General features: G+C 33.8%; 2 protein-coding genes across 2 annotated transcripts in view; one reads left to right on the forward strand and one right to left on the reverse strand.

The window, feature by feature from the left end:
• LOC149410399 (uncharacterized) overlaps positions 1-27,195 on the reverse strand; it is an 892,605-nt gene that overhangs the window by 579,485 nt on the left and 285,925 nt on the right.
• On the forward strand, positions 20,378-26,834 carry LOC149410403 (serine protease gd-like). The gene is made up of 2 exons (XM_089648918.1): positions 20,378-21,104; positions 26,738-26,834. Exon 1 carries the CDS (start codon positions 20,393-20,395, stop codon positions 21,083-21,085), a length of 693 nt encoding a protein of 230 aa, XP_089505044.1. The 5' UTR covers positions 20,378-20,392; the 3' UTR covers positions 21,086-21,104; positions 26,738-26,834.

Here is a 27,195-nt window from a genome sequence, read left to right on the forward strand (position 1 = left end):
GGTGACAAAACAAAAATGATGGTACAGAGCAGGAACCCCTCACACAGAAGAAGAAGTAGTGCACTATTTAAAGACAACTACTCATATGAAGTGGTCGATCAATTCACCTACCTGGGCTCCAGCCTGACAGAGAACAATGAGGATCCAGCAGAAATCAGAAGGAGAATCACAGCAGCAACAAAACATACTTCTCTTTGCTGCCAGTGTTTAAGTCACGTAGTGTCCACAGAAAAACCAAAATAACCATATATAAGACCATTGTAAGAACTGTATTGGCATATGGATGTGAGGCGCTGACACTGACGGTAAAGATGGCTGAAATGCTGGATACTTTTGAAAGAAAGGTGCTGAGAAGAATATGTGGACCCGTGAAAGAGGGCGAACAGTGGCGTATCCGGCACAATATAGAATTGTACGATATATATAAGGCCCCTAGCATCTCTGCACACATGAGACTCCTCAGGCTGAGATGGGCTGGGCATGTACAGAGAATGCCGGATACACGCGTCCCAAAAAGGATTCTGACTTGTCACCCAGGTGGAAAGAGAAAAGTGGGAAGACCCAGACTGAGGTGGGAAGACGAGGTAAGAGGGGATGCAGCACAGCTTCTCCAGGTGACAAACTGGAAGTCAGCCGCTGAGGACAGGAGGAGTTGGAGGCGACTGTTGCAGGAGGCCAAAGCTCGATATGGGCTGTAGCGCCATCGAAGAAGAAGAAGAACACAAAACAAAGTAATCAAAAAGCTATTTCATTTCAAACCTAGAACATCAAAAAAATATATATATATGGAAACAAAACTATTAATATTAAGAAAATTATATGAATATAATACATGTCTCCTTATATACAAAATAAATAAAAACTCATACATACAAATACAGATCTCATTAAAACGTCCCAAGTACACATAGACTTTACACGGCAACACGATAAAATACATTTAGACACCATACATACTCATTATGGCAAGCAATCCATTGGTTTCGAGGGGAACAACATATATAATTGCCTCCCAGACGAAATTAAAAATGAAAAAAGTGTAGGTATATTTAAAATAAATTGTTGAGTTTTATGCTCAATCAACAAAACAATGAAAGTGAATAATATCGTTATGTAATATATTTATGTGTAATGTATTCGTTATTTCTGGTTAAATAAGTGAAAATGTAATTTTCTTTTTATCTAGAAAAAAAATTCTAATAATAATAATTTTAGTAGTAAGTAAATGTCACTTGCGCCATTAATTCTAAATAAATAATTTAATTAGTTGAGTAAATTATTAGATAATTTAGTAAATTGCAATAAATATTCGCTTAAATTTTACTGTTTCAAATTAATAATATATTACTTTGATCAAACACAATATCGCAGTACTTTAGACATAGATTTTTTTTAATGACATCCACATGAATAATTCGATATCAGCTTTTTGTTTGTCGACGATTGTCAGGAATAGTTCAATTGAATTATTTATCAAAGGACATTGCGATATGTCGCACATGTTGAGATGTTGCGTTTTATTGCACCATGTTGCAACATGTTGAAGCACTGTAAAGGGAAGCGCAAATGATCACCGATGTGTAAATATTATCGGGGATGTATTATTTGAAACAGTTTTTGGATGACAAATTTCGAAATTATCAGCTTTATTCAGAGTAAAGCAAATTAAATTTTTAAACAAAGCGATATATTGTTTTGCACAGTTTCAATAATTTTGGCCAGTGAAAGAAGTGTATTTTGGAAATGTATTGCATATCGTGTTCCCCCGCAAATGGAATTTTTACCGATTTATAACAAGTTTCTCATTAACTTTTAAAGTTTTTAATTTCCAAAAAATTGTTATTATTTTTGAAGATAATATCTATACATTCCTTATGCCGAAATGTTAATTATATGAAATGCTTTGTAAGCTCAAAAATTCAAAGTGTATCTTTAAATGCAACTAAAGCATTTTTTACTATATTCCAAAAGAGTCGTGTTGTGTTAAATATTTTTTCTATTTTCGTTTAATTATTAGATTTTTTTAATATTAGCACGCTCCCTCTAACATTCAAATTTAACATATCTCCCTTTCAAACGCTTACTGCGGGGCCTTAATTCACAAGACGATGGACAACGTCGTGTAACATTTGGAATTGGGCCGCTAACGATAACACCACTTCAGTAGAATGGCGATAAGGTTTAAACACCAGCCGCCTGTTTTAATAAAGCAGGAAAAAAATATGGCTTAAAAGTGTGTTTTATTTTATTTTGCGAAATTTAAGCACAAAAATCATATTGTCATTTTCAAAAAAACTTAATTTGCCACATTATACAATAAAAGCTTAACCGAAAATGGGTTCGTTTGTAGGCGATTTAAATAGAAAACAGTTTTTAGTTAATTTCTAAATATTCGTAGTATAAAATAAAGTCGCTATGCGCGTCTGTCTGTTTGTGAGCTTTAGTTCTTCTAAAGTACGCAACAGATTTTGATAGAATTTTCACTATCGTGTAGAAAATTTCTTCCGGAAGGTTTATATATATAACACATGCATATTATACTTATAGAAAGTAGAGAAAAGTCGATGTTTTGTAATCAAATCGTAAAAAATATTATCGTGCACTTTCATGGCTAACGCTGGCTAAACTTTATGAGATACATCAAATGAATGTTATACGGAATTGTATATCTAAAAATGGGCTACGGAAAAGTCCGCAATTGCATATGTCGATCTCCTAAAGATGTTTATTTATTTATTTTAAGACCGCAATGAGTTTATTAACTCCTGGGAGTACAATGCTTTATATAATATACTATATTCTGTATTGTATACTTTTAATAAAAAAACCCCGGGAACGCCGGGTACCCGTCAGCTAGTAAAACAATAATGTTTTTTGAATGATACTTTATTCTTTTGGAGCTTTTTAAAAGACTTTTCATTAAAAAATGCTCGATTATTTCAAATGTGTTCTACTTATAGTATTTAATAAAAGCTTCTTAAATATTTTTAAGCAATAAAATTATCAAACTAAAAACGCACGATTTTGCATTACTGTAAGTTTAAAACAACAATCAGATAACAAATTATTGTAAGCAATATTTAGTCGCCTGAAATATTCATATAAATTGAAAATATCTCGAGAGTAAAAGTAAATGCCGCCGACGGGAATTGAACCCGCACTTTCTGATGTCCGTTCAGGTTCTCTAGACCACTGAGCTACGTTGGCTTATTCCCAACAAATCAATATGTACTAGTAATTCAATCAACAATTACTGCTTATTATATTTTTTTCACCTGAAAACAGCCAACTTTATTTTTGTAGGAAAGGCTTTGTTAGTGTTAAATTTCCCACTAGATGGCGTCGAGACATATTATATCTACATTTTTTTGTGAAATATTTTGACTTTTCAACTATTTTAATTTTTTTAATCATAAACTATGTTTATAAAGCAAAGTTTTTTATGCATTTCACATAGGGTAATTTCCGTCGGCGGCGTTTATTTTTACTCGGGAGATATTTTCAATTTGTATGGATATTTCAGGAGACTAATTATTGCTTTTAATAATTTGTTTTCCTCTGAACTACCCGTAAAAAAACCGTTTCTTATAAACATTAGAGTATCATTAAAAAATAAAAATCCAGGAGATTTTTAATAATACGACTTGCCAAATCGGATGAAGTAACCGTGACCAACGGGATTCGTTATTTTCGTGATACAAGTATTTTTCTCGTTTAATAATATCAAATAGCTCGGAAACAATCATAAAATTAACGATATACTGGATAGCCATATTTAATTCAGAATTTATTAATAATGGCTTGAAAAACAAATAAATTGTCGTCCGAAATTCCTTCCAACAGTCGGTAGAACATTTTATACCGTGAGGAATAAATTATCATACAGCCATGGAGATTGCATGTCTTAAAACCAAAAAAAATATTTATTAACTTGGTACATGCGTTTACCTTCTGTAAATGAATTAGAGAATTGTTCCGTTATTGAATTAGAAAAAGCATGCTTTAAATTCTAAAACATGGATTAATTAAAAAACAAAGTTTTTTTCAACAATAATACATCCTTTTTTATTAATTTACAAGCTATTAATACCCCGCTACGCGTTGCTGTGGCTCAGTATTTCTGTGCAGATAGATAAACAATAGCGCGTGTTGCATTTACGTCCAATAGATGGCGTTTTTTTATTTTAAAAATGGAGGCTTTTATCTGTCAAGGTAACATCTATATAGCGGTGACCGGGTAACTCGTCAAAATGACAGTTCAACACACCTAGTGATATAAAGTCATGAAAAGTGTTGAAACAAAAACTAGGTTACGTAGGTAACTATTCAATCTAGTTTTTGTTTCATGACTTTTAATGACTCTATATTACTTTTTAAAGGTGGGTTTAATTGTCATTTTGATGAAATATCATGGAACCATATTCACCTTCTCCCTTGGTATCATTTTAAATAATGGCCTGTGTCACCAGTTTTAGAAAAATTCGTATATTTCGACGAATTTATGCGTGATTACCACCAAAAGTGGATATCATGTACTGACATCGACAACAAGCCTATTTGCCGAGTTTCAACTCGATTGGATGGCGGGAAGTGGGTTAGTTTCCGATTCCAAGATTTGGGTTCATTCATTACCCAAAATAAAAGTGAGTATTTTAATAACGAATAGATTATATTTTAGAAAACTTTATAACATTTAACATTTAAAATGCATGTTTTCCTTGGGCGTCCCCGATCTCTTCTACCATCCAAACCAATCTCTAAGCACTCTTGGCACCAATTAGTAATATGGTCGAGTGTTCGAGTCTTTAGAGCACAAACGTACGATCATTGCTTTTTTATTATATATGTACCATATATTATACTGTACATTAGGGTGGAGTGACGTTGTATGGGACTTTTTTTTTTAAAGATGCCAGTACTGTAATAGCAAAAAAAAGTTGCCTTTATATAACACCTCTTTCGTCTAAAAAAATCAACTCGATCGAAACATTCCTTTATTCAACAACCAGTACATTTATATTTAGAAAAAAATTGTATGAAAAAAGTCGCTGAAAACTCTGCCAAGCATTATAAACAAGCGATATTCATAGCAAAAATACAATTTTATTAGGGGTTTTATAGTTAATAAGGTGCATAACACATCTGAAAATAAAAATAAAATTACCATAGTTTCAAGGCGGGGTCTATTTTTGGTTTTTTTGAAGAGGATTATTGATTTTTTATTGTTTTTTTCGTGTTTTTGAGAAACATGTTTTTTTTATTAAATAAAATACTTTAACAAAGAGAATTTTTTTAAACATTATCGAAGTTTTATAATATTTATCGTGTTTTGAAATGAGATTTGGTGTGAAATTCGGGCATTATATGCCTAGATTTTATTGTCGCCCGAATGAATCCATCTCTTGCTTTAGGCCCAACTGTAGACAACGATGCCTGGGTAACTAATTTGATGCACCTCTCGACTGCTTGAGTGTGGCAGGGAAATCTGGGAAATTCAATACTGTCCTTTTCTTCACCGAAATTATTTATCATTTTGACTAGGTCGTCATTACTGATTTCGGATAGTACCGGTGGCGGTGTAACTTCGCATTCCTGCCAGTTGATAATATCGTAATATTTACTTGCTGAAAAGTTTATTGTTGGAATAATAAAGTCTCTAACAACAGATGGACTAGGACATCTATCTCGCGCCTTTAATATTCGTCTCAAACCCAATTTTCTTACAATAAGGTTGTCATCCATTATCATGGATAGTAGCAGATTTTCCGGGTGGCAAAAATAGGCGTTTCTTTGAATTACTGGATTAATTATATCTCGTAGATCGGTGCTCAAATATCGGGTGAGTTTTATTATAGTCATGTAATGCCCCATCTTTACACGACGGGTGCCTCTTTATCTCAAACCATGTCGGAGCATATGCTTTAACAACATATTCAGCAAGAATTTTTAGGTTCACTGAAGGGTTAGTTGTTCCTATATATAATCGAAGTGTTGAGTTTGCTGTCGTCAACCAGCGTGAGTGACAAATACTACCTGGATGACGGTTTGCTAAATTTGGTGGGCAGTGACCTGTTGTAACTGCAAAACATATTTCGTACAAGTATTTTTGGTCCGTGCTCAAATTTTTCAATTCCTCTGTGTTGAGTTTGTGCATCTCAAAGTGTATTGGTGAATAATTTATTACGGTGTTTTCAGAGCTGCTTGAAAGAAGTTTTCCAATAGGTCCTGAAAACCCTTTAGGTCCTGTTGTAGCACCATCTAAGTGTTGAAACAAGTGGCGAAGGGGAAGTTCGTTTGCATGCAGCTGACAGATAAACCATTGTAACGGATGACCAAATTCCAATTCCATGAATCTAATAGTTCCATTTCTTTTGCCTGTATTGACAGCAGTCCCATCACATCCAATCGCTGATAAATCATTCAAATTAAAACCGTTCACTTTTAAATGGTGTAACATGCTCTTTGCGATGTTTTTGCCAATTCCTGATGATGGTGTAACATGTCCAACACATTGAGACCCCGGCTCAGATAAAATGGAATAATGTTCTTCTGAAATCGTTCTCCGATGATATCTATCCCCTATTTTTTCCTGAGACAGTGTTTTATCCTTCCTTCCATCGAAATATAGACCTCGAATTTTTGTTGACTCCGACGACATCTGCCATGTTTTTATTAAAGAAGTGCGACACGTTTGTCTAGCTCGTCTGAGTTTGCTCATATCAATCACCATTTTAGAGTCGTCTTCGGTTACTATGCCAAAATCTTGTAATGTAGCACTTGCAACAGCTGGTGCCGACCTGTCTGACAAACCATACTGATCGCAGATTCTGGCCAAAGTGGGGAGTTTTAACATCATACGGGAATTTTCTGGAGGTTGCGAAGAATGTGAAGAAAATTATTGGTTTTCATCAAAAAAGGGTTGACGTGGTTTTGTCGCTGATGCTTTAGATGAGCTGACCTTCGAAGCAAGTTCAGATAAACGAGCTTGCATCCTCATTTTCCGATGTAATTTTTTTGTTGTGTCGGTGTCTATTGCTCCCAGCATCATTTTTCTCGAGGATCTTTGGTCTTCAAGGAATGCTTGTTCTTTGGTGGGTACCTTGCGCGTCTTTTCGCAGGAACACATATTCAGATTGTTACATTTGCATGAAGCAATATCGAAAAGTTTATTCATTTTGATTTTATAAGAATTTAACGTAACATAATAATGCATACTTTTTTCTGGCCAATTTTTAAGTTTAAAGTATTCGTTATAATGATCTTGGATCAGTTTCATCACTCGATTGTGTGAAACAATGGGAATAGAAGCGCGCTTCCAAATTCCTTCAACGATTGCAGATATAACACATTTTATTTCGAATACTGACGGTTTTTTTGTAGAGTTAAGATTACGCTCATATCGTAAGAACAAATAAATAATGTTTAATCACTTCTGAGACAGTAGGTAACAATTGAGAGTTCATTTCAGTTGGTGCCCCGAATATTGGACATAAAATTTTGCTTCTCGTGTAATTTGCATTCATTTTCACAACAATTATATGTGTTAAAATTTAATCGAACAAGGATTCTAACACGTCTACGGTCAGCGGTAGCCGAAACGAAACTAGATGCAAGTCGCATCTAGTTTCTGCGACGAAACAATAGGAGCGAAATTATCCCCCCCCACCTCCACAGCGCTCACAAACTCACTAGTTTAAGAGCAATTTATGCAGTGTTTTTTTTTTATAAAACATGTAATGTTCAATAAGGTAAATGCAATTGAAAGTAATGGATATTATTTTATATTTTTGAGACAGTACTCAGATTTTGGGAAAAAAAGGATAAATTTACGTTTTTTACGTTACGAAATCGCTAGGTTGTTGAATGAAGACATAAGTTTAGATTTTTTTAAGTATTTTTACGAGAATATGAATGACATGAAGCATCTTTTGGCAGCTATTACAATACCGAGATTTGATTTTTGCAATGTCACTCCACCCTACTGTACATTTCACTTTCAAACTGTGTGTATTGTGCGGTTATCCATTCTACTTTAAACATTCAGTGTTTAAAGAAACGCATTCAAGCGAAGCCATTATTTGGGAAGAAATGTCAACAAATGTACCAACCGAAAATAGCCGTGTGTTCAAATTAACAAAATTCTCTTCAAGTTTGAACTAGTGCCCTAAATTCAATTCTGTCTATATTTCCGATAGATGAGCATGGATAAATAAAATGTTCACCGTTTCGTAATTACAACAATTCACAGAACGTTTAGGAAGTTTGACAGAACGGATTAGAGAATGAAGAACATGTGCCTATTTTTGATATTCTTTAAATACTTTTCTAGTTAGCTACAGAACTCTAGCGCCCACGAAACAATACAATATTCACGGCAAATTTAAAAACATAACAAATGTCAAACATTATAAAATTCGGAAATTCTTTTTCAATTTCACTTGTGTTTTCGGTAATGAACAATACAAATCTTGAACTTGAAAGCGGAAATTAACCCACTTGCAGACATCCTATTGGGCTGAAACTCTGAAGATAGCCTTGTTATCGATGACTTTGTATTATTTCTACTTTTGGTGGCAATCACGCATACGCAAGCGGATATTAACGCGTTTCTCTGAAATTGGATAACATTACAGCAGTTAATACACGAATGTATGTCGGTCGTAAGTCATAACCAACCGGGATTTGGTTCAGTTGTTAGCGCGGTTGGCTACAGTCAAGACACTTTAAGGCGATGCCATACGTAGTAATGCAAAATCATGTGTTTTTTGTTTGAAAGTTTGGTCGCCTAGAAATGTTTCATAGGCTTTAATTAAATACTGCGAGTAGAATACATCTTGGCCTTTGAAATAATCAACTATTTTTAGTCTTTTTATAAGCCCAGAAAAAAATAATGTATAAGGCCTATGAAAACTGCTTTAAAGTTTAAAATCTCCTACTCAAGAACCCATTTTCGGTTATGATTTTATTGTATAATGTGGCAAATTAAGTTATTTATAAAATGATCGAAAAAAAATTAAATATTTATGCATGAACATCCACAAAATAAAATAAAAGGCACTTTTTGGCTATGTTTTTTTCTTGCATAAATCAAAACAGGCGGATGGTGTTAAGCGGGAATTTAAGCCTTATCGCCATCTACGTAAGGGTTGTTATTGATAGCGGCTCAGTTTATAATATTACACGACTTAGTGCATCGCCTTAATAGTTTATAGAAGTGAAGAGCGTCCTGCGAAGGAAGGTTCAATCCTTAGTCGAACCAAAAAAAAATAATGTTTTTTTTTTAAACTTAGAAAGTTTATTTGTATGCGTTCAAACAATGACATTTTTAAAATACTGTTCAATTGTGTATTTGTTTATATTATTATTGACTGAGTGTAGTAACGTCCTGTTTTATCTCGTGGGGCGTTATGAATTTTGTCACATTACACATTATTTTTTTTTATTTTTTTTATTTTTTTTTTATTGAATATATAAACACATTACAATAATTTACAAATGTAAATATTTCGAGGCTGATTGCGAAAAAATTAGAAATTTTTAACAAAAAATTGCCCAACTCAATTGAGAAATTATTTCTCGTGTTTGAGTTGGGGAGTGTTGTGAGTCATTATGGTTTATAGGTTGTAAAATTTCACTAGTTGATGTAGCTAAAAATTAACAAATAGCTATAAAACTAGATGATAAATTTGATAACACTATATAATTAAGAAAATAAGAAATTTAATTACAAACTAAAAAAATAAAAATATAACTTAAATAATATAATAGTTATTAAACTTAGAAAAAATAAGATATAAAAATAAAAGTGTACTTATTAGGTACGAAATAATAGTAGGTAGGTACAGTACTGGTAGTAAATTGTTCAAAGACCGAGCTGGCAATCTTGTATGAAATGGGTACTTAATAAAATGCAACAACAAATAACGCATTATGTTTGTTAAATTCCGGTTCCGATGAAAGATGGTGGCCTTCTTAACCTGTCGTGCGCCACAATAGTCAATAGGCACTCGGCGTGTGTAGCTATTCAGGAGAAAATAGTTTAAATACCTCTTCTTCAATTATAAAATATATATAATGAAATTATCTGTTAAGACCCCGTAGTAAGCGTTCAAAGATGTTTTGAAAGGGAGATATGTAAATATGAGTGTTAGAGGGAGGGTGGTTGTATTGAAAAAAACGATAATAATAAGCTAAAATGGTGAAAATGTTTAATAAAACACGAATCGCTTGAAATAGAACAAAGTTTAGTTACATTTAAATATACCTACACTGCAAATTTTTTCATGCCTTTAACATATTATATAACGGAAAAAAACATGTATTTAATAATTTTCTGAGCTTAGTTTGGGAATTTCATACAATTAACGTTTCGGTATAACTAACGTAGGTATAGATATTGCCTTTCAAAATAACTTTGATTTGGAACTTATAATAAATCGATAGAAATTGGGAATACGGGGGCTTGATCAAGCACCAACTGCTGACCCTTTACAAATCGCAAGTGTATCCCACTATTCAATTTGGCTGCCACCTCTGGTCTGGAGCCCCAAAATACTTGAAAACAACCTTGACTCGATGCTGAAACGAGCGATCCATTTCATGGATTTTATCTTCAAAATGATTGCAATCTTTAGAACACAGGCGTCAGGTGAGAATGCTTTACTTGTTCTACCGGTATTTCAATGGGAAATGCTCTGAGTAACCAGCTTTATCGCTCCCTTAGTCACCGGTACACTATACAATAAGTTACATACTACATAGTGGATATACGTCACATCAGAACGTTTCTACGATTCGTTTTTAAATTCAACAGCTCGGCTGTGTAATGATTTGCCGACCTCTAACTAACTAACTAACTAACCATCAAGCCGTTTCCCCACAGGGATAGGCAGAGAGGACGAACCGCCAAACAACTCGGTCTTAGCACACACTTCTTGCCTCATTCACATTCATAGATCGTCTCATACATACTATTCTATTATTCTGACTCTTGACATGCCCTGTATCGTATCTGATTCACTTGATCGTGCCATGTCTTCCTCGGGCGTTCCAGACTAACTTACTGATGTAAAATATTACTAACTTATTAAGAATATCTTTGAAGTATTTGTAATATGGTTAAAAACGGGATTGCAAGAAAGCGTGTTAATATTTTTATTGTACATTATCAGAACAAATCCAGATGCATGAACACGTGTTCTGAATTATTGGGAATGTACTAAAAGTTTAATAGGAAACGGCATACAATCCCGTTTTAACAAGATTTTAATAAATCAGCAATACTATTTTTTCTCTATGTGGGTTTCCTCCCTCCTACTAGGTCTCTTCAAAACCCAGGCTTACTTCATCCTCTCCTCAAAAAGACCCTTCATACAGCATCCCCAAAGATGACATATGCCCTGAGGAAAAGGTGTTCAAACACAAAATGGAAATTCAAACTAAAATTCAAAAAAATATTTATTGCATAAAAATACAGAGTACAAAGGGTATAGCTGATAGGTTACATCCTATTTCTTCCAGCTAACCCAACAAATACACATTATAATACATAACCCAGCAATTAGATGTTAACAAATGTATGTAAATAATAAATAAAAAACAAAGGTATTTAATTTATGTAAGGTATTCATTTAAGGTGTAGTGACATTTGTTTAAAATAAATGTTTTCAGTGATGATTTAAATTTAAATATGTCGGTTATTTGTTTGTTGCTACATGGAAGGTTGAAAGAAAATATTATGATGGTTTGCAATTGTTTTTATATTATGTTTGTCTTTCTCTCTTTTTAATATAGACCTTCCTACAACATTACCTGCCCATTCCCCGAATTAACTAATTTAAAGTAGGTAAATTATTAACGACCAAAACCATTCTGCGTACCAATATCGCCCTGTTCCCAGAAATCTCAATTACACCGACCTAACTTGAAGTAATGAGAACAGGTCCATCGATTTCTCGGCTCATTTATTCGCCAGCCATTTGGAACCGATTGCTAATTACTTCTTATTAAATTTAATTGTGTAATCAATGCATAAATGAATATTGATAGCGGTTAGAATAAGGTCATTTTTGAAATAGGTTTATTAATTTTTGAAGTGTTTCAAATTTCATTACATTAATTTGATGGCCATCAAATCGACGATTAAAGCAATTTTGAAAATTTTGTCGGTCCCATTTTGACCAGCTTTGCGATAGAAATTATACAGGGTATGCGGGGGTAAAGTGCGCTAACTTTGGGAGCTGACGAAGGTAGAAGTAAAAAAAATAACTTCGAAATTTCAATGTTTATATATCCCATGCACAAATATTTATCCATGGAAGAATATTTATTTTCCAAACAAACAATACAACTATTTAACCTAAAAACTACTTTAAACCATTAAATAATGAATAAAATTATGCAGAATCTCACCCCATAAAGTAAACCCCATAGTATAAAAGTAATCATGAATTAAAGTTTGCTAACAAAATAATATAGAAAATTATGCAGAAGAAAATCATTATGCTAATCTTAATTAAAAAACATTATTATTATTTTTTTAATTAGTACGGTTTTATTCAATATTTTTATTATATGTAATCGTATTATTGAGGTATGTTATTATATGTAATCGTATTATTGAGGTATGTTATTATATGTAAGAATATATTTTCAATTTGAGTGGCGGGTTTGGGTACCGCTGACCCGGGAACCTTATGTTGGATAAACAACACCTCTCCATAAGTGATCCCAAGTTTTTCGCGACGTTTGGTGATTTAGCAGGGGTGCCCGGGTTTGTCGGGTGAGGTGTGTTCAGGATGCGCCTGCCTTCCAGCTGCGTGGCGGGCCAGATCGGGAGAGGCTGGTTTGGGGAGACCCTCCCCAACTTGTCTCTCGACCTATCACCTTGCGCCTTAGTGCGAGGGATAGATTCATATGTCAGTCACTGCTGGACCTTACCTTCCCACAACTTCCTCTCCTTTCTTTCATTAAAAAATACCCTTAACACAGCATCCCACAGAAATTAATTTCTTCATGTGTAAAAAAAAGTAAAATATAGACTTCTTGTAAGAATATTTCGTGCAGTTGAAGAGATTTAATATTTCTGTAATAAAGTATTGCCAACTGCATGCAATTTAGGTACAAACGAATATCTAAATGACTTACATAGTCATGATCAGAGATGTGCAAAATGGGTACCCAAAACCATTTGAAATGCAAAATGGAAATAGGTCAAAACTTTTCCATTTTAAAATGCAAAATGCAAAATGGTTTTTAGAAAAGCATTTCAAATGCAAAATGCAAAATACCTATTTACAAAATGCATTGAAAATGCAAAATGGTTTCTCAGGTCAAACAATTAAAATAATTATAGAATTTTTAAACAATTTTGTCATTTAATAATGGACATCAATGTAGAACAAACATATTACATGATGGTAAATCCAAAAACACCACGACTACAGATTGTTAAACCACAAAAAATTTGCGCGGGACTAATGTTGCCAACGTAAAAACATAGAAACTGCTATATAACTTTTAATATTACAGCGTCATGGCCCCATGTTCAGTGTATTTGAATCAGTATTTTTTGTAATGGTATCACTCAATTGCCAGGGCTCCTACCAGGGAGCAACTTGACAAATGTAAATTATCTCTCATAGCGAGGTTGAGGACCGACTGATATTTGGGGCTTATGAAAAAAAGATGAGTGGAGAAAGTAGGAAAAATTTTGAAAAAAAAGCATTTAAAATCGAAAATGCATTGAGAAAAGCATTTAAAATGCAAAATGAAAGATACCCATTTTGTATTTTGCATTTCCGTTTGAAATGGATTTATTTGAAATAAAGCACATCTCTGATCATGATATTGTTGTCGCAATTAAAAATAATTTTCGATCGTGTAGTTCTAGTAGTTCTAGCAGTCCACAACTTGTTATGCTGGTACCTACCTTTATGTATGGAAGTGAGGCATGGAACTGGCAAAGAAAGGATGAAAGATTAATTGCTGTTGAAATGAGATCCCTGAGGCGGATGTGTGGTAAAACCATGTTTGATCGTGTGAGGAATGTGGAGATCCGCAAAGAGTGCAAGGCTGATGCGTAATGAGTAATATTGAGAAAGGGAAGCTTAGATGGTTTGGGCATGTAGAGCGAATGAGCGAAGATAGGAGTGTAAGGAGAATATATGATGCAAATTCGAATGGTAGCAGAAGTCACGATGAAGTGAATCAGATACTCGAGTCAAGCCATGTCAAGAGTCAGAATAATAGAAGAGTATGTATGAATGTGAATGAGGCAAGAAGTGTGTACCAAGACCGAGTTGTTTGGCGGTCCGTCCTCTCTGCCTATTAGTTAGTTAGTTTGTTCTAGCTGGTATATTAAATGTAGTCAGGATCAAGAAATCAGGGTTGTCTTTAATTCCAATTAAATTTTCAAAAATTCAAGTCAAGTCGGAAACGTGTCTTCTTTTTGAGAGTTTTAATAAATATAATTCTATCATCAAGTGGATGTAATTTGAAGTTTCTTTAGGTAGACCGAGTTTATAGATAATATATCTTACAAATTTGTGTTGATTTTTGCCGAATTGAGGAGTTGTGATGCTAAACGGAGTGGGGAGGGGAATGGGATAGATCTGGTATGATCACTAAACATATCTAAAACCATTTAGGCAAATTTTAAATGCTGTAGCGTGGTCTATCACCAGAGCGATACCGAGTAAATCTAACAAACTTACAAGCAGATTGTAATTGTAGTGAATTTCGCGCTATTACTAATACTTATAATTATATGTCCCAATGCTAATGCCAAGGTTACAGGCGAATTAGTTTGCGTATCTGGGAAGTACGTATACGAGAGATAAAAAGGATGATAGAGATATTGAAATAAGGCTAAATGCCAGTAACTTCATAAATGGATTACTGAACGCGGTTGATACTACCGAAAATAGTCCAAATAAGTGAAACTAGCAGTCCAGTGCTAGTACCTACACTGACGTAAGGAAGTAAGGCGTGGAATTGGCAGAGGAAAGATGAAAGTAGGCTGAATACTGTATAAATGAGATCTTTGAGGCATTTGCGTGGTAAAACCATCTAAGATCGTGTGAGAAATGCAAGACAGATGTAAGCGTAGTGAGTAAGATTAAGAAAAGGCGCTTAGTGGTTTGGGCATGCAGAGCGAATGAACGAAGAAAGGAATGCAAGGTGAAAACATGACGCAAATGAGAATGGAAGCCCATTGAAGATATGATACAATCAAGTACTTGGATCGGGCCACATATACAGTCAGAATAACAGAAGAGTATGTACGAGACCATGTATTTTATTTATTTAGGTATAAATGTGAATGAGGCAATAAGTGTGTTCTAAAACTGAGTTGTTTGGTGGTATTTTCTCTCTCTACCTACCCCTGCGGGGAAACGGCGTAGTGATTAGTTAGTAAGTTAGTTTGCAATAAATTAGCTGGATGATCTGGTAAAACCCATACTAACCAACCGGATATGTTTGCAAACAGAACATTAAACTGCACTTGAAAATATTACAAACGATAAGTATTGTGGTTAGAACCTCTGATTGCAAATTTGTAATTAATAAATTTAATCGGTTTTGGTTTTGTTTGGAAACCATGACAAGAATATGACTAAATAATATGAATAAATTATGTATTATTTTTGTTTTTATTGCAGAAACAAACAGTACATAATTACATAAACGACAATAGTAACAAAGTTACACAAGTTCATACAATTATTGGTACCAATAACATGTCGCTGATATACAGGGTTTTCAAATAAGAGGTGTTATTTTGATATTCAATCGTAAAAGATCAATAGTTTCGTTGTTTGTGTGGCATGTAGCGCCGTCTTGTTGAAAGTAAACGTTGTCCAGATCAATATCATCCAATTCCGGCCATAAAAAATCATAAATCATCTCTCGATAGCGCAATCCATTCACCGTAACTGTAGCTCCAGCCTCATTTTCGAAAAATTATGATCCAATGACTCCGCCGGACCATAAACCGCACCAAACAGTCACACATTGAGAAGAGAGAGGCTTTTTAATAATAACTCTTGGGTTTTCCGAACCCCAGATGCTACAATTTCGCTTGTTGACGAAGCCACCGAGGTGGAAATGGACCTCATCACTCAAGATGATTTGCATTTGATTCACTCAAGTGAATTTTAATAATTTCAATGCGTTGTTGAAGCGTGTATTGTTCCATTTTTATCAATGACGTAGTTTCTACTTGTCAAAAGTTAAAAAATGACAGCTTCAAAAGTAACACCTACCGAAATAGCGCGCTATTTAAAATAACACCTCTTATTGGAAAACCCTGTACATATGTGGTATATTATACATTTTACTTAAGTTAAGTTGGTTAGTATGTTAAGGAAGGAGAGAGGTGTGTGAGAGTGTTTGTGTATGTAAACGTGTGCATGTGTGTCTGTGGGTGTGTGTGTTATATGTGCGAATTCAGTGTGATAAAAAGTTTTTCTTAAAGAGAGGGAGAGAATCAAAAAATATATCGGTATTAATGCTAGTTTGAATTGAGTTGAATGTTTGAAGGATGCGAGAAATGGGGGAATTGGCTCCAGCGTTTGTATTATTACTATTTGTGTAAAAAAGGTTGGTGTGGCGAGTTTTTTTTTAGATGGGGTGTTAAAATTTATTCGGGATAGACGTTCTGGACAGTCTATTTCGTTGTGTATTATTTTATGGAGAAATGTCATGTCAGCTACCGTTCGCCTGGATTTTAGGAATTGGAGAGTGCAGATATAATTATTGTTGTATTTTTAACCAAGGTACTCAATAAATGTATTTTGTATGCGCTCTATATTATTGACATAATTATCCAGTGTACTTCTGACTAGTGATAGTAAAAAGGTAACGGTGTCAACTGGTAATCCAACCTAGGATCTCTTTTTTACCGAGACAACGACTTTAACAACTAAACCATTATTTTATGTAATTTTCGTTGTTCTCATGTTTTAGTCCCAATGGTACAATTATTTTTATTTTTACATCCCATTATTTTAGTTGCTAACCCTGTACAAATCTCAATTTCGCCCAGCAATTGAATTTGATAGCCACCTCTGGACTGGAGCCCCATAATACTTGATAAGCCTACTTGATTCTGTGTAAATAAGGGCGGTCCGTAACCGTTCATATAATCCGAGTCACTTAATAACCCGTATTAATAAATTCCTTCCTGTAGCCCTTACTTCAACCCGCTTCACAACGCTACCCAACCGGATCGTGACATAATTCCCCGTCTTTACACTGTACAGACAGGAGTGTTCCTGTAAAAACATATAAATAAATAAAATAAAAATTATATTGTCTGCAACCGTTGAATCCATAGAAATGTGATATAGGTTCGTCGCCAATTATTTACATAGGTACGAGTATTTTAAACATAGGCCCCAGAAAGGCCAGCAAATTTGATGAAAAAAAAACGAAATTTGATAAATTTCAAAAATGACCATACTTCGGGTATACAGACACGCCCACAATACACTTCTATCGGTTTATTTATTCAGTGTTCCCTACCAACTGCAAAGGTTCTTTTCAAATAATCCTAATAAATACACTGGACACTAGAATCGAATTTTTCGTTTTAAAAAATAACTGTAAAAATATATTATAATAAAACAAATATGAAACTTTTTTCCACTTTAATTTTATTGACCGTAACCGGTTTCACGTGGACCAGTCTGAAGATGGCTTTAACAAACTGAAAAAGGTTACGGTCAATAAAATTAAAGTGGAAAAAAGGTTTCATATTTGTGTTATTATAATGGAATTCTACCATGAATTGTCAGTTTCAAAAATAGAAATAACTGTAAAAATTATTTTAAAATGCGGGTAGGTGCTTTATAATAATTTGTTTATGGTACAGGTAGTCAATAACTCTATAACCTTTATGGGTCTGCCCTCAGCACTTCGAGTACCTCTTTTGTTTATGATATTCTCAGTAATATATCAAATTATTCAGCAAGGCATAATTATATGCTACTCGTGTTTCTACGTGAAAACATATCAGAGATCAACAACATTTTCAGTCGGATTTTAAATTTTAGATATGGGTAGAACAAAAATAAACAAATGTTACATATCAAGAACTAAATTATATATAAGAGTTTCAAGGAATCTTAAATTAAATTTTAATTATTTTAACCAGCTGTTTCAGAGTTTCAATTCATTTTGAAGAACGATTTTTTTTTGTGATTTAAAATAACTTAAGTTATATTTATATTTAAGAGATTGTTTTTATTGATATTACATAGGTTCTTATATCACGATAGAAGTAAACGCCAAAACCATAGAAATATGTTTTAACATTTTTGTAAAATGTGAAATCGCACAAGAGTTCCAACTGCTCCCACCCATCAGGAACTAGTGTAGTTGGCGTCCCTAGTTGGGGTATGTTGTGAAGCTGAAGGTAATGGGAAAGGGTAGGAGATGGGGAGGAGGAAGGTGAGAGAGTAACTTGCTATATGTAACTACCCGCAAGCAGGTTTTGCCAGCTTTTAAATTTTTATTGCAATTTTACATGCTAACTAACTAAATTGTTACCAATATGTTTGTTTTCGTTTTTTTATTCTAATTTTTTATTTATAGTAGGTATCGATAAAAATGAATAAATAAAATTATATCGGAAAATAGCAGTGTTAATCTATTTTATTTAAAGCGTGATGAGAAAGCAGTAATAAGTAGTTCTTATTTTAGACGCCGAGGCGTTAGCAGTGACACAATCATATAAAATTTGATATTTGCGTAAAAAATTGAATAATTTTATCAGTACGGACTTCAATAATTCATTTGTGCGATTGAGAATGACAATAATATTTATTGGCACAGGATAATAAAAAATCTATCTACCCACATTTTGTATTAAAATGTAGCAAACAGAGAAAAAAAAACTTATAATTAGATTAATTATTAAATTACAACATTTAAAAAAAAAATTAAATGCCATTATACTAAAATGTTGGCAACCCCAAATTTCTACCAAAACCCCTTCCATTCATTACTCCGCCAACCACAGCAATTATCCCTCTGTTAATCTTTCGCCATACAGTTTAGTTATCGATGTACCTCACAGGAGCTAACATTGAACTGGCGAAACAACTTACTGTACATGTTATACTTAAGTCCTAACCTCACATTTGACGTTTTTAATAAACAATATTATAAAGTTACAAAACGCGGATCAAATATTTACCGAGGGCATTAATTCTCAACTTGCTAATTAATCTAAACGCCGCGAGAAGTGTGTTACGAATATATCCGCGTGTTCTTGTGTACTTATGACACTTCAAATGATTTGTTATATTATTTCGATGTGTTATTAACACGGAAACAGCGAACATTGAAATTCTTTACCAGTTTGCGTGCGACACGCGCGCAGGAATAGGTGTCGTATAATGCGACAGTGACAAGTTATTAAACAAGTGAATAACATTGAAGTTTACAGGTGAAAGACAGCTCAATTTTGTGAAATCTTGCATTGTTTCGACAGTAGGTGTATTTGTGATAAGTTCTGTTCGTTGAAAAACAGTGTTACGATTTAAATAAAAATAATGCAGTTCAACAGAAAATTCACCAAATTTTAAATATTTGACACTTTTTGTTTGACAGTTGACGTAAAATGGGTGTGTTTTTTGGGTTTTGTGTTATTTTTGGACTATTTTTGAAGTTGACAAGTGCACAAGGGCCTGTTTCGCCTTGTCCTCAAGTATTTCGATATGAAAACGATGGTTATCGTTGGTTTGGTACCATCGAAGCACCGAATCCTCCACCTTATGGATCTGAAATGACCATACAGATCAGGATGGCTATCAGAGCTCGTCTCCCATCTACTTACGTCGGAAAAATAGAGTTAGCAGATGATAGAGACGTGGTTTTGCAAAAGATAGCTCAAACTTGGCCCATCAAGTACAGAGTAACGTTTCCTCTAATCTCTCCACTCCCTACTGTCATGAAGATCGTATTTGCCGGAAGAAGACTCTGCTCTGGTGATCCAGTTTACGGAAGATACATCACAGCCATAGATCTAGAGCATACATTGCATTCCGGAGCTTCGGCCATCAAGAATAGTCCAAGAGAAAAGCTGGTTATCGGTGGAGCCATTCCTACAATACTTCCCTCACAAACTTATAAGGACTTCAATAGTAACCAAAACAACCAAAATAATCAGATTATTCCACAAAGTGCTCAGTATCCCGCTATTGACGTAAGGACTACGTTTTCTGGTGATGATGAAATTGTGTTCAACCGGGCCGAACCTCCAAAACCGGTCATTACTCAAGCTCAATACTACGAAGAGAGCGTCTGCGGAACCACAATGATAGAAAACCCTCTTATCTTACATGGGGACTTCACTTCCAAGGGAGATTGGCCTTGGCTTGTAGCAATGTTCCTGAAGAAGCCAAGAGGACTTGAGTTCATCTGCGCCGGAAGCCTGGTCTCGGAAAATAAAGTGGTAACAGCTGGACACTGCGTGAAGAAAAAAAACGGATACAGAATTAACTCTGATGATCTAGTGCTCAAAATAGGTGTTCACAACATCCAAGACTGGACTGAAGAAACATCAGTAACAAAATCAGTCTCAAATATTAAGATACACGAGCAATACGACGTTGGTGCAATCCTCAACAATGATATAGCAGTATTGACACTTGTTACTCCAGTAACATTCACAGACTACATCAGACCTGTGTGTTTATGGACGGGTGATTCACATCTTGAATTAGTCGTTGGAAAAATTGGATCCGTTGTGGGATGGGGCAAAGACGAAAAAGGAGCACCGGCAACACCAGAACCGAGAGTTGCGAAGGTCCCCATTGTTTCAACGACCACATGCAAAGCCTCGAAGGTGGAGTTTTTTAAGCTTACATCAGACACTACCCTCTGTGCTGGGGCGAGGGATGAAAGTGGTCCATGCAACGGAGATTCTGGGGGAGGTCTCTACGTCAGACACGGAGGCAGATGGGTGCTTAGAGGGATTGTTTCCAAGTCTTTGAAAGACCCGGAATCGTACAGCTGTGATCTGAAAGAGTTCGTCGTGTACACAGATGCTGCCAAATTTGTTGATTTCATTAGATGACAAATGGTGACTTAATCAGGTATAATATATCTATCATTCATTGCTTCAATAATACTTCCTTGGTGTGTTCATAGGGTTAGGTTTGTCATGGTATTAGTGGCGGATGCGTCTGTCCAACAACCGCGTGGTGGGCCAAATCAGGAGGGGCCGGTTTAGGGAAACCCTTCTACCCCTCTAGCTGGACTCTCTTGACCCATTTGACTTGCATTGCAGTGGGAGGGTTGATTCATTCGAAGTTCCTAAAATATGCTACATATTGCTTATTTTTTAAGTTGTCACAAAAAATACCATTTAAAAAATTCAAAAAATTATCTTCAAAATATTTGTATTTCAAATAAACATTGATAGTTCTAAAAAATATTTTTTTAACATAAAACATTAAAATTTTGAGACATTTTTATGCCGTTCATACAATTATTTTTATTTTTTTTAACTTTCAACTGTCAATTACTTCCAATTACTAGTAATTTGAAATTTAAATTTTTTTGTCCATGTTAGTTTGACTGAGAAGAACAATTATTTACCTTTCCAGTGACGAACAAATCACACATCTACGCATTATAGAAAAAGATAAAAAAAATTATAATCTTACGTCCTGTACTGTCGTTCAAAGCCTCTGTAATGATAGTGTATGTCTTTCTGAGGCTTGAAGGGTTAAATTCAAAGTCAATAATTATAAAAATCTTTTCACACAATAAATATTCATACATAAATAGCTACAGGATGTCAGGAATTTAAAAAAAGATGTACAACCAAAAAAGATTTAACTGAGGTATATAGACATGTCATTAAATATTTCGCATTGAAAGTGGCCAAAGATATTTAAAAATATTTTTTCCTCGTTTGACAAGTTCAAGGATTAATTTCACATGTTTCAAACGTAATTGAAGCCGCATCATTCGATAAAGATTTATAAATTTATTGTTATAAAATTTATCACGATGATAGGCGTGGTGGTTTTAGGCCAATTTAAACCAAGTGCAAAGGTCAATTCGTGAATACTACATATTTTAAAATATCAATACGTAAAATATTTAAAAAATACTAGTTGTTACTAATATACCCGGCGTTGCTAGGGGACTTATAAATGGTTGGGTAAAGATAGGTAACGTTTTGAGTTTGTGAATTCTTGTACCTGACAAATTGGGCGCATTCGGTGGAAATAATATTATTGTATTGTATTAAGTATTTGTATAACTTGATTGTGCGATGTCTTCCTCGGGCGTCCTCGATTTTTTCAACCATTCACTTCCAAGTCATACATTCTCCTAACACGTCTTTCTTCGTTTATCACGTACTCCCATAGACATATGATTAATTCCTATGTCTGTGCGTACTCCTCATTTTACCACAAATAATTATTTGATGCATGTCTTTCTTGGTCGTTCCCGACTTTTTTTATAACTCACTTCACTGTATATTGAAATCCACATTGTTGTCCATGAAACTTATATTATGTTGACATTAATTGCACTCTGTATCTCATTTCAATGCAGATTTAATGAGTTAAGTCTTCCTCGGGCGAACACATCTTGTAATTTTCAGCAAAATAGGTCAAGTAGTTTTTTAGGGACAAACGAATAAACATTCATTTTTATGCATGGTAATGTTGTAAGGCTGAAATAATTGGCATTGGTGGATGGGTGGGAGCAGGGAAAGGAGAAGGTTGGGACGTTTTTGGCTATTCAAATCTAATCAATAAACGTAACTAACGCCATTATTTTCAACAAGGTTCGATTGATGCAGGAACAAGATGCAAATATACCATGTTTTAAGTTATTTTATTTGTATTAGTATTGAAACCAATTTGAAAAAAATCACTCCTATGAATTAAACACACAGCCGCAAAATTTAAATTATAAATTTAAAAAAAAAAATTAAAGAAATACAAACATTGCCGGGTAACGAATAACATTAAAATATTTGAAAATCTTCTACTACCGCCACAGTAAGCGGAAAATGTTGCTTGTGTTGTGATGGAGGACTTGGCCAGCCGAGGAATGGAACACACTACGCCTGGGTGGGACCCAAACGCGATGTCAACTCAGCACCGACCGGTCTTATTGAACAAGTGTACAGAAATTACAAAGGGTTGAAGTTATAGTATGAAGGTATACCCCAGTTCTTACAGCTAACCCAATTCACAAGAAATAGAGAAATGCTATAATATGTATTAGTGTTTCAATATACAAACAAAAGTATTTGATTTGTAGCGATATTGTTAAAAGGTAATGTTTTTAGTGATGATTTAAATAAGAATATATCGTGTATTCGTTTGATGTTTCGTGGAAGGATTTTATATACTTATAATAGCCAAGTAGTAAGGTCCTTTTTGAAATATCGTTTTGTTTGCTTATGGTATTAATAAGTTTTCTGCAAATCTTGAAAAACTTCCCAGCAAAAGAATTGACCACTTTTCGACGAAGGTCATCAGCAATTTATAATTTATCAGAGATTCAACCGATTTAGATTTTGTTTGGAATAAACGTTTGAAAATATGACTGACTTCATCACTAATTTAATATTTGTATCTAAAAAACTGTCTATCGCGTCAAACCGCGAATTCATAAATATTACGAGAAACAAGTTTTTCATTAAAATTCTCAAAGCTGTTTGAATGATATTGGCCAACGTTTTTTTTTATGTGTACCTATTTGCTTATTCAATTAGCTTTATTTTTTTAATGATACAACGTACAATACTTGCAGAGACATCCGTGGGAATTTTCGGGATGCTACTGCAAGTCTAAACATTATTATCTTTTTATTAAAATCGTCCACATTAATAACGTATAAGGTACAAAAGAAATAGCTTTAAACCCTTATTGCAGGAAGTAGCGTTAACCCAACTAACAAAAAAAATTGACAGTATAAAGTTTAAATTTTATACTTCAACCTAAATCGCGAGTCAAAATTTAAACGGTTGGTTTACTTCTGTAAGCACATGCGTAGAAAACAATTACCTATATAAAATTCAATTGTTATATTTTTTATAAATATAATCTTCAGTTTATATAAATGAGAGTGTCTGTGGCAGGCGTCGAGCTGGCGAGGTGGATTTGATTTTCAAACAAACCCACATTTTTTCCAAGATTGATTACATTTTTTCACACTTGTCCATCAAAATAACATGTACTTTGATGAACGCGTCCTTTTTAAAATGATTTGCCTATACGAGTAGGTACCTACTTATATTTTGTGGTTCATTTCTGTACATATTCCTTTTTTGTACACTTATCGGCTAAATGAATATTATATTACTACCGTTTCGATAGAATTGTAAATTAAATCTTCCGGGAAGGGACTTAACTATGTAGGTACCGTATTTCTTATAAATCTGCGTAGGTTCATTAAGTACATGTTCGTGGCTTGAGGCGAACAATTGCAAATAAAAGCTTCTCAGAAAAATACATATTTCTAGAAAAAGTCATCACAAAATTTTTCCCTTAAGAGTTATTTTCTGATATTTTATGTTAAAAACTAAAAACACAAATAAAAGATTTCCGAAAAACATAACTAAGAGCGATCGGTACTTATTAGTGTCGCCTTTTTGAAAGACCATCATTCAGAATCAAATTTGCTTGAAATTATTTTAGTCGTGACCAGTTCAGAATAGCCTTTTTCACTACCTTTACCTTTAGCCTCACAATTTTAATTTTTTTTATTTAAATTCTAAACAAGAGTCCCATTTCTTCCAACCGTCTGAAGCCAGTGAGACTATGGCATCCTCAATTGGGGTTTGTTGTGAGGGTGAAGGTAGTCGGGAGAGAAAGGAAATGGGGTAGAGGAAGGTGGGGAAGTACCTGTTTATTCGAGTTTGACGATCGATAAAACCGTATTTCAATACTATATTGACTTAATCCGTCATCTATGGTCAGAATTTTGATTTAATTTCACGTTCCTACCATTAGCTCAAGTTTCCCTAGTTTGTATTATGGTAACAATCATACTACGGTTTCACGGTACAATCCTGTTATAAATAGATTCACACTATTGTGTAATGATGTTTTTAATATGACCATCGAAATATAAAAGATGATGAGATGATATTAATGAGATCACCGCATAAAAAGATTACTGTTTTTTTTTCTTTGTTAACTTTTATTATCTTTAAACTATGGACTATCAATAACTTTCATATATTTAAATAGCACTTTTGGCGTTACTTCTAAATAAATAAAATTTTCCGAGAGAACTGGAAAAGATGTTCATTTTAAAGTTAAGGATAAATCCTTATCTGCCCCTTTGATATATTCGACAACATAAAAAAATATGGTAGGTTCTCTAATAATGTGCTTAAAAACGGTGACCGAATAAATCATCACAATGATAATTCATCACATCTTTAAAAATTTATATAAAGTCATGAAAAGTGATGAAACAAAAACCTTATTAACTGGGTTAAGTAGGTTAGATTAGGTTAGAAAAAAAAATTTCATCGTTTCTAATGACTTTATATCACTTTTTAAAAGTGTGTTGAATTGTCACTGTGTCGAGTTATCATGGAACCCTTAAAAACATGGTAGGATTTATAATATTGTACTTAAAAAATATGGTAGGTTCTCTAATACTGTTTAAAAAAATATGGTAGGTTCTATAATAATGTGCTTAAAAAATATGGTAGGTTATCTAATAGTGTGTTTAAAAAATATGGTAGGTTCTGTAATAATGTGCTTAAAAATCAATCCTTAACTTTTGTAAAGTTTGAATTGTAAAAAAAATTGATGGGTTAAATTAATGTGGATTTATTAAATCACGGGCGCGTTCGGAAGGGTTGTTGGAATTTTAAGGGTGGACTAATTAGATCCATGAAGGGTAGTTAACTCACCCGGCGGCAATATGTCGATTAAATATTACCTTTTAAATGGAAATTTACATTATTTTATCGGCTGAAATGTCCGGCACGTTTAAATTAATGGCCATATTAGCGTGATTAATAATTCTTCGAAAAATGTAAGCCTGTAATTTATTGTAACTTGATTGTTCGGTGGACTGTCTACTAAATTGCAATGAAAGAACTGTTAGTTTGTTAAGATGTCTTGGGATCAAATCCCGTCACAGCGCAAAAAAAAAAAAATTTTATTGGAATAATTTTAAAGAGATTCTTGCTGGTGTAATGTAATGTAATGTACCACGAAGTAATTTAAAATCATTTGTTTTGAATATATTTATCTTAGAGACCACTTATATACTGTAATTAAAAATGCAAGAAGAACACATTTTGACTTAATGAGTATTTTTTATAATCCCATAAAGTATCAGGCCTATAAAAACAGCTTTAAAGTTAAAAATCTGCTACTTACGAACCTTTTCTCGATTACTGTGTTATTTTGTAATTTGGAAAATTAAGTTCTTTAGAAAATGGTTGTAAAACATTTAAATATTTGTGCCTGAACTTCGCAAAAAAAAAACACGAATTTTGGCGATATTTTTTTCTTGAACAAATCAAAACAGGCGAATGGTGTTAGCGGGAATTTAGGCCTTATCGCCATCTACATATAAGGTGTATTTTGTTAACGGCCCGATTCTAAATGTTACACATCGTGGTGCATAATGAGCATATTTTTACTCTAGTAAAGAAAGAGTCGAATTTTGTTTAGATGTTGTCAAACTAATATTTTTTTACTTAATAAGACATTTTTCTTTTTCACAGATGATTCACGTGCAAAATGTCACAACTACTTCCCTGATATACGTGCGGAGAAGAAAGAAAACAAAATATACCGTCACCAGATGGATATGATACGAACACAATTTAAAATTCGTCGTGAAAACGAAAACCTTAAGTACTTAGAACCTATTATAGATTACAACTCAAGTGCACTCAGAAAAGAGTGTTGTTAATTTATTAAGAATCTATCATTGAAAAAGAAGAATGGGTGTAACCCATTGAAGTATTATATTTAGATGAGAAGATGAGAAGCAAAAAAAAGGTTCCACTTTTTGACCTCCAACTGACTTCCAACTCTCCTCGCTTATCGTGTTCTAATTGTGAAACAAGTTTTGACAAGATATCAGTACGCAGTAAAACGTCTAATTATAGCTCTATGGTATAACCTTTAAAATAAGTTAAAGTTAATCTTAAATATATATATGCAATTCGGTTAAAAA

This window comes from Hesperophylax consimilis, chromosome 28 (assembly GCF_061612785.1).
Source record: "Hesperophylax consimilis isolate HC1 chromosome 28, BYU_Hcon_1.0, whole genome shotgun sequence".
In the NCBI taxonomy this organism is placed as follows: Eukaryota; Metazoa; Arthropoda; class Insecta; order Trichoptera; family Limnephilidae; genus Hesperophylax; species Hesperophylax consimilis.

Bases quoted from the DNA above. Each gene is read 5' to 3' on its own strand.
- LOC149410403 (XM_089648918.1), top strand. From the start codon at position 20,393: ATGTTCCTGAAGAAGCCAAGAGGACTTGAGTTCATCTGCGCCGGAAGC.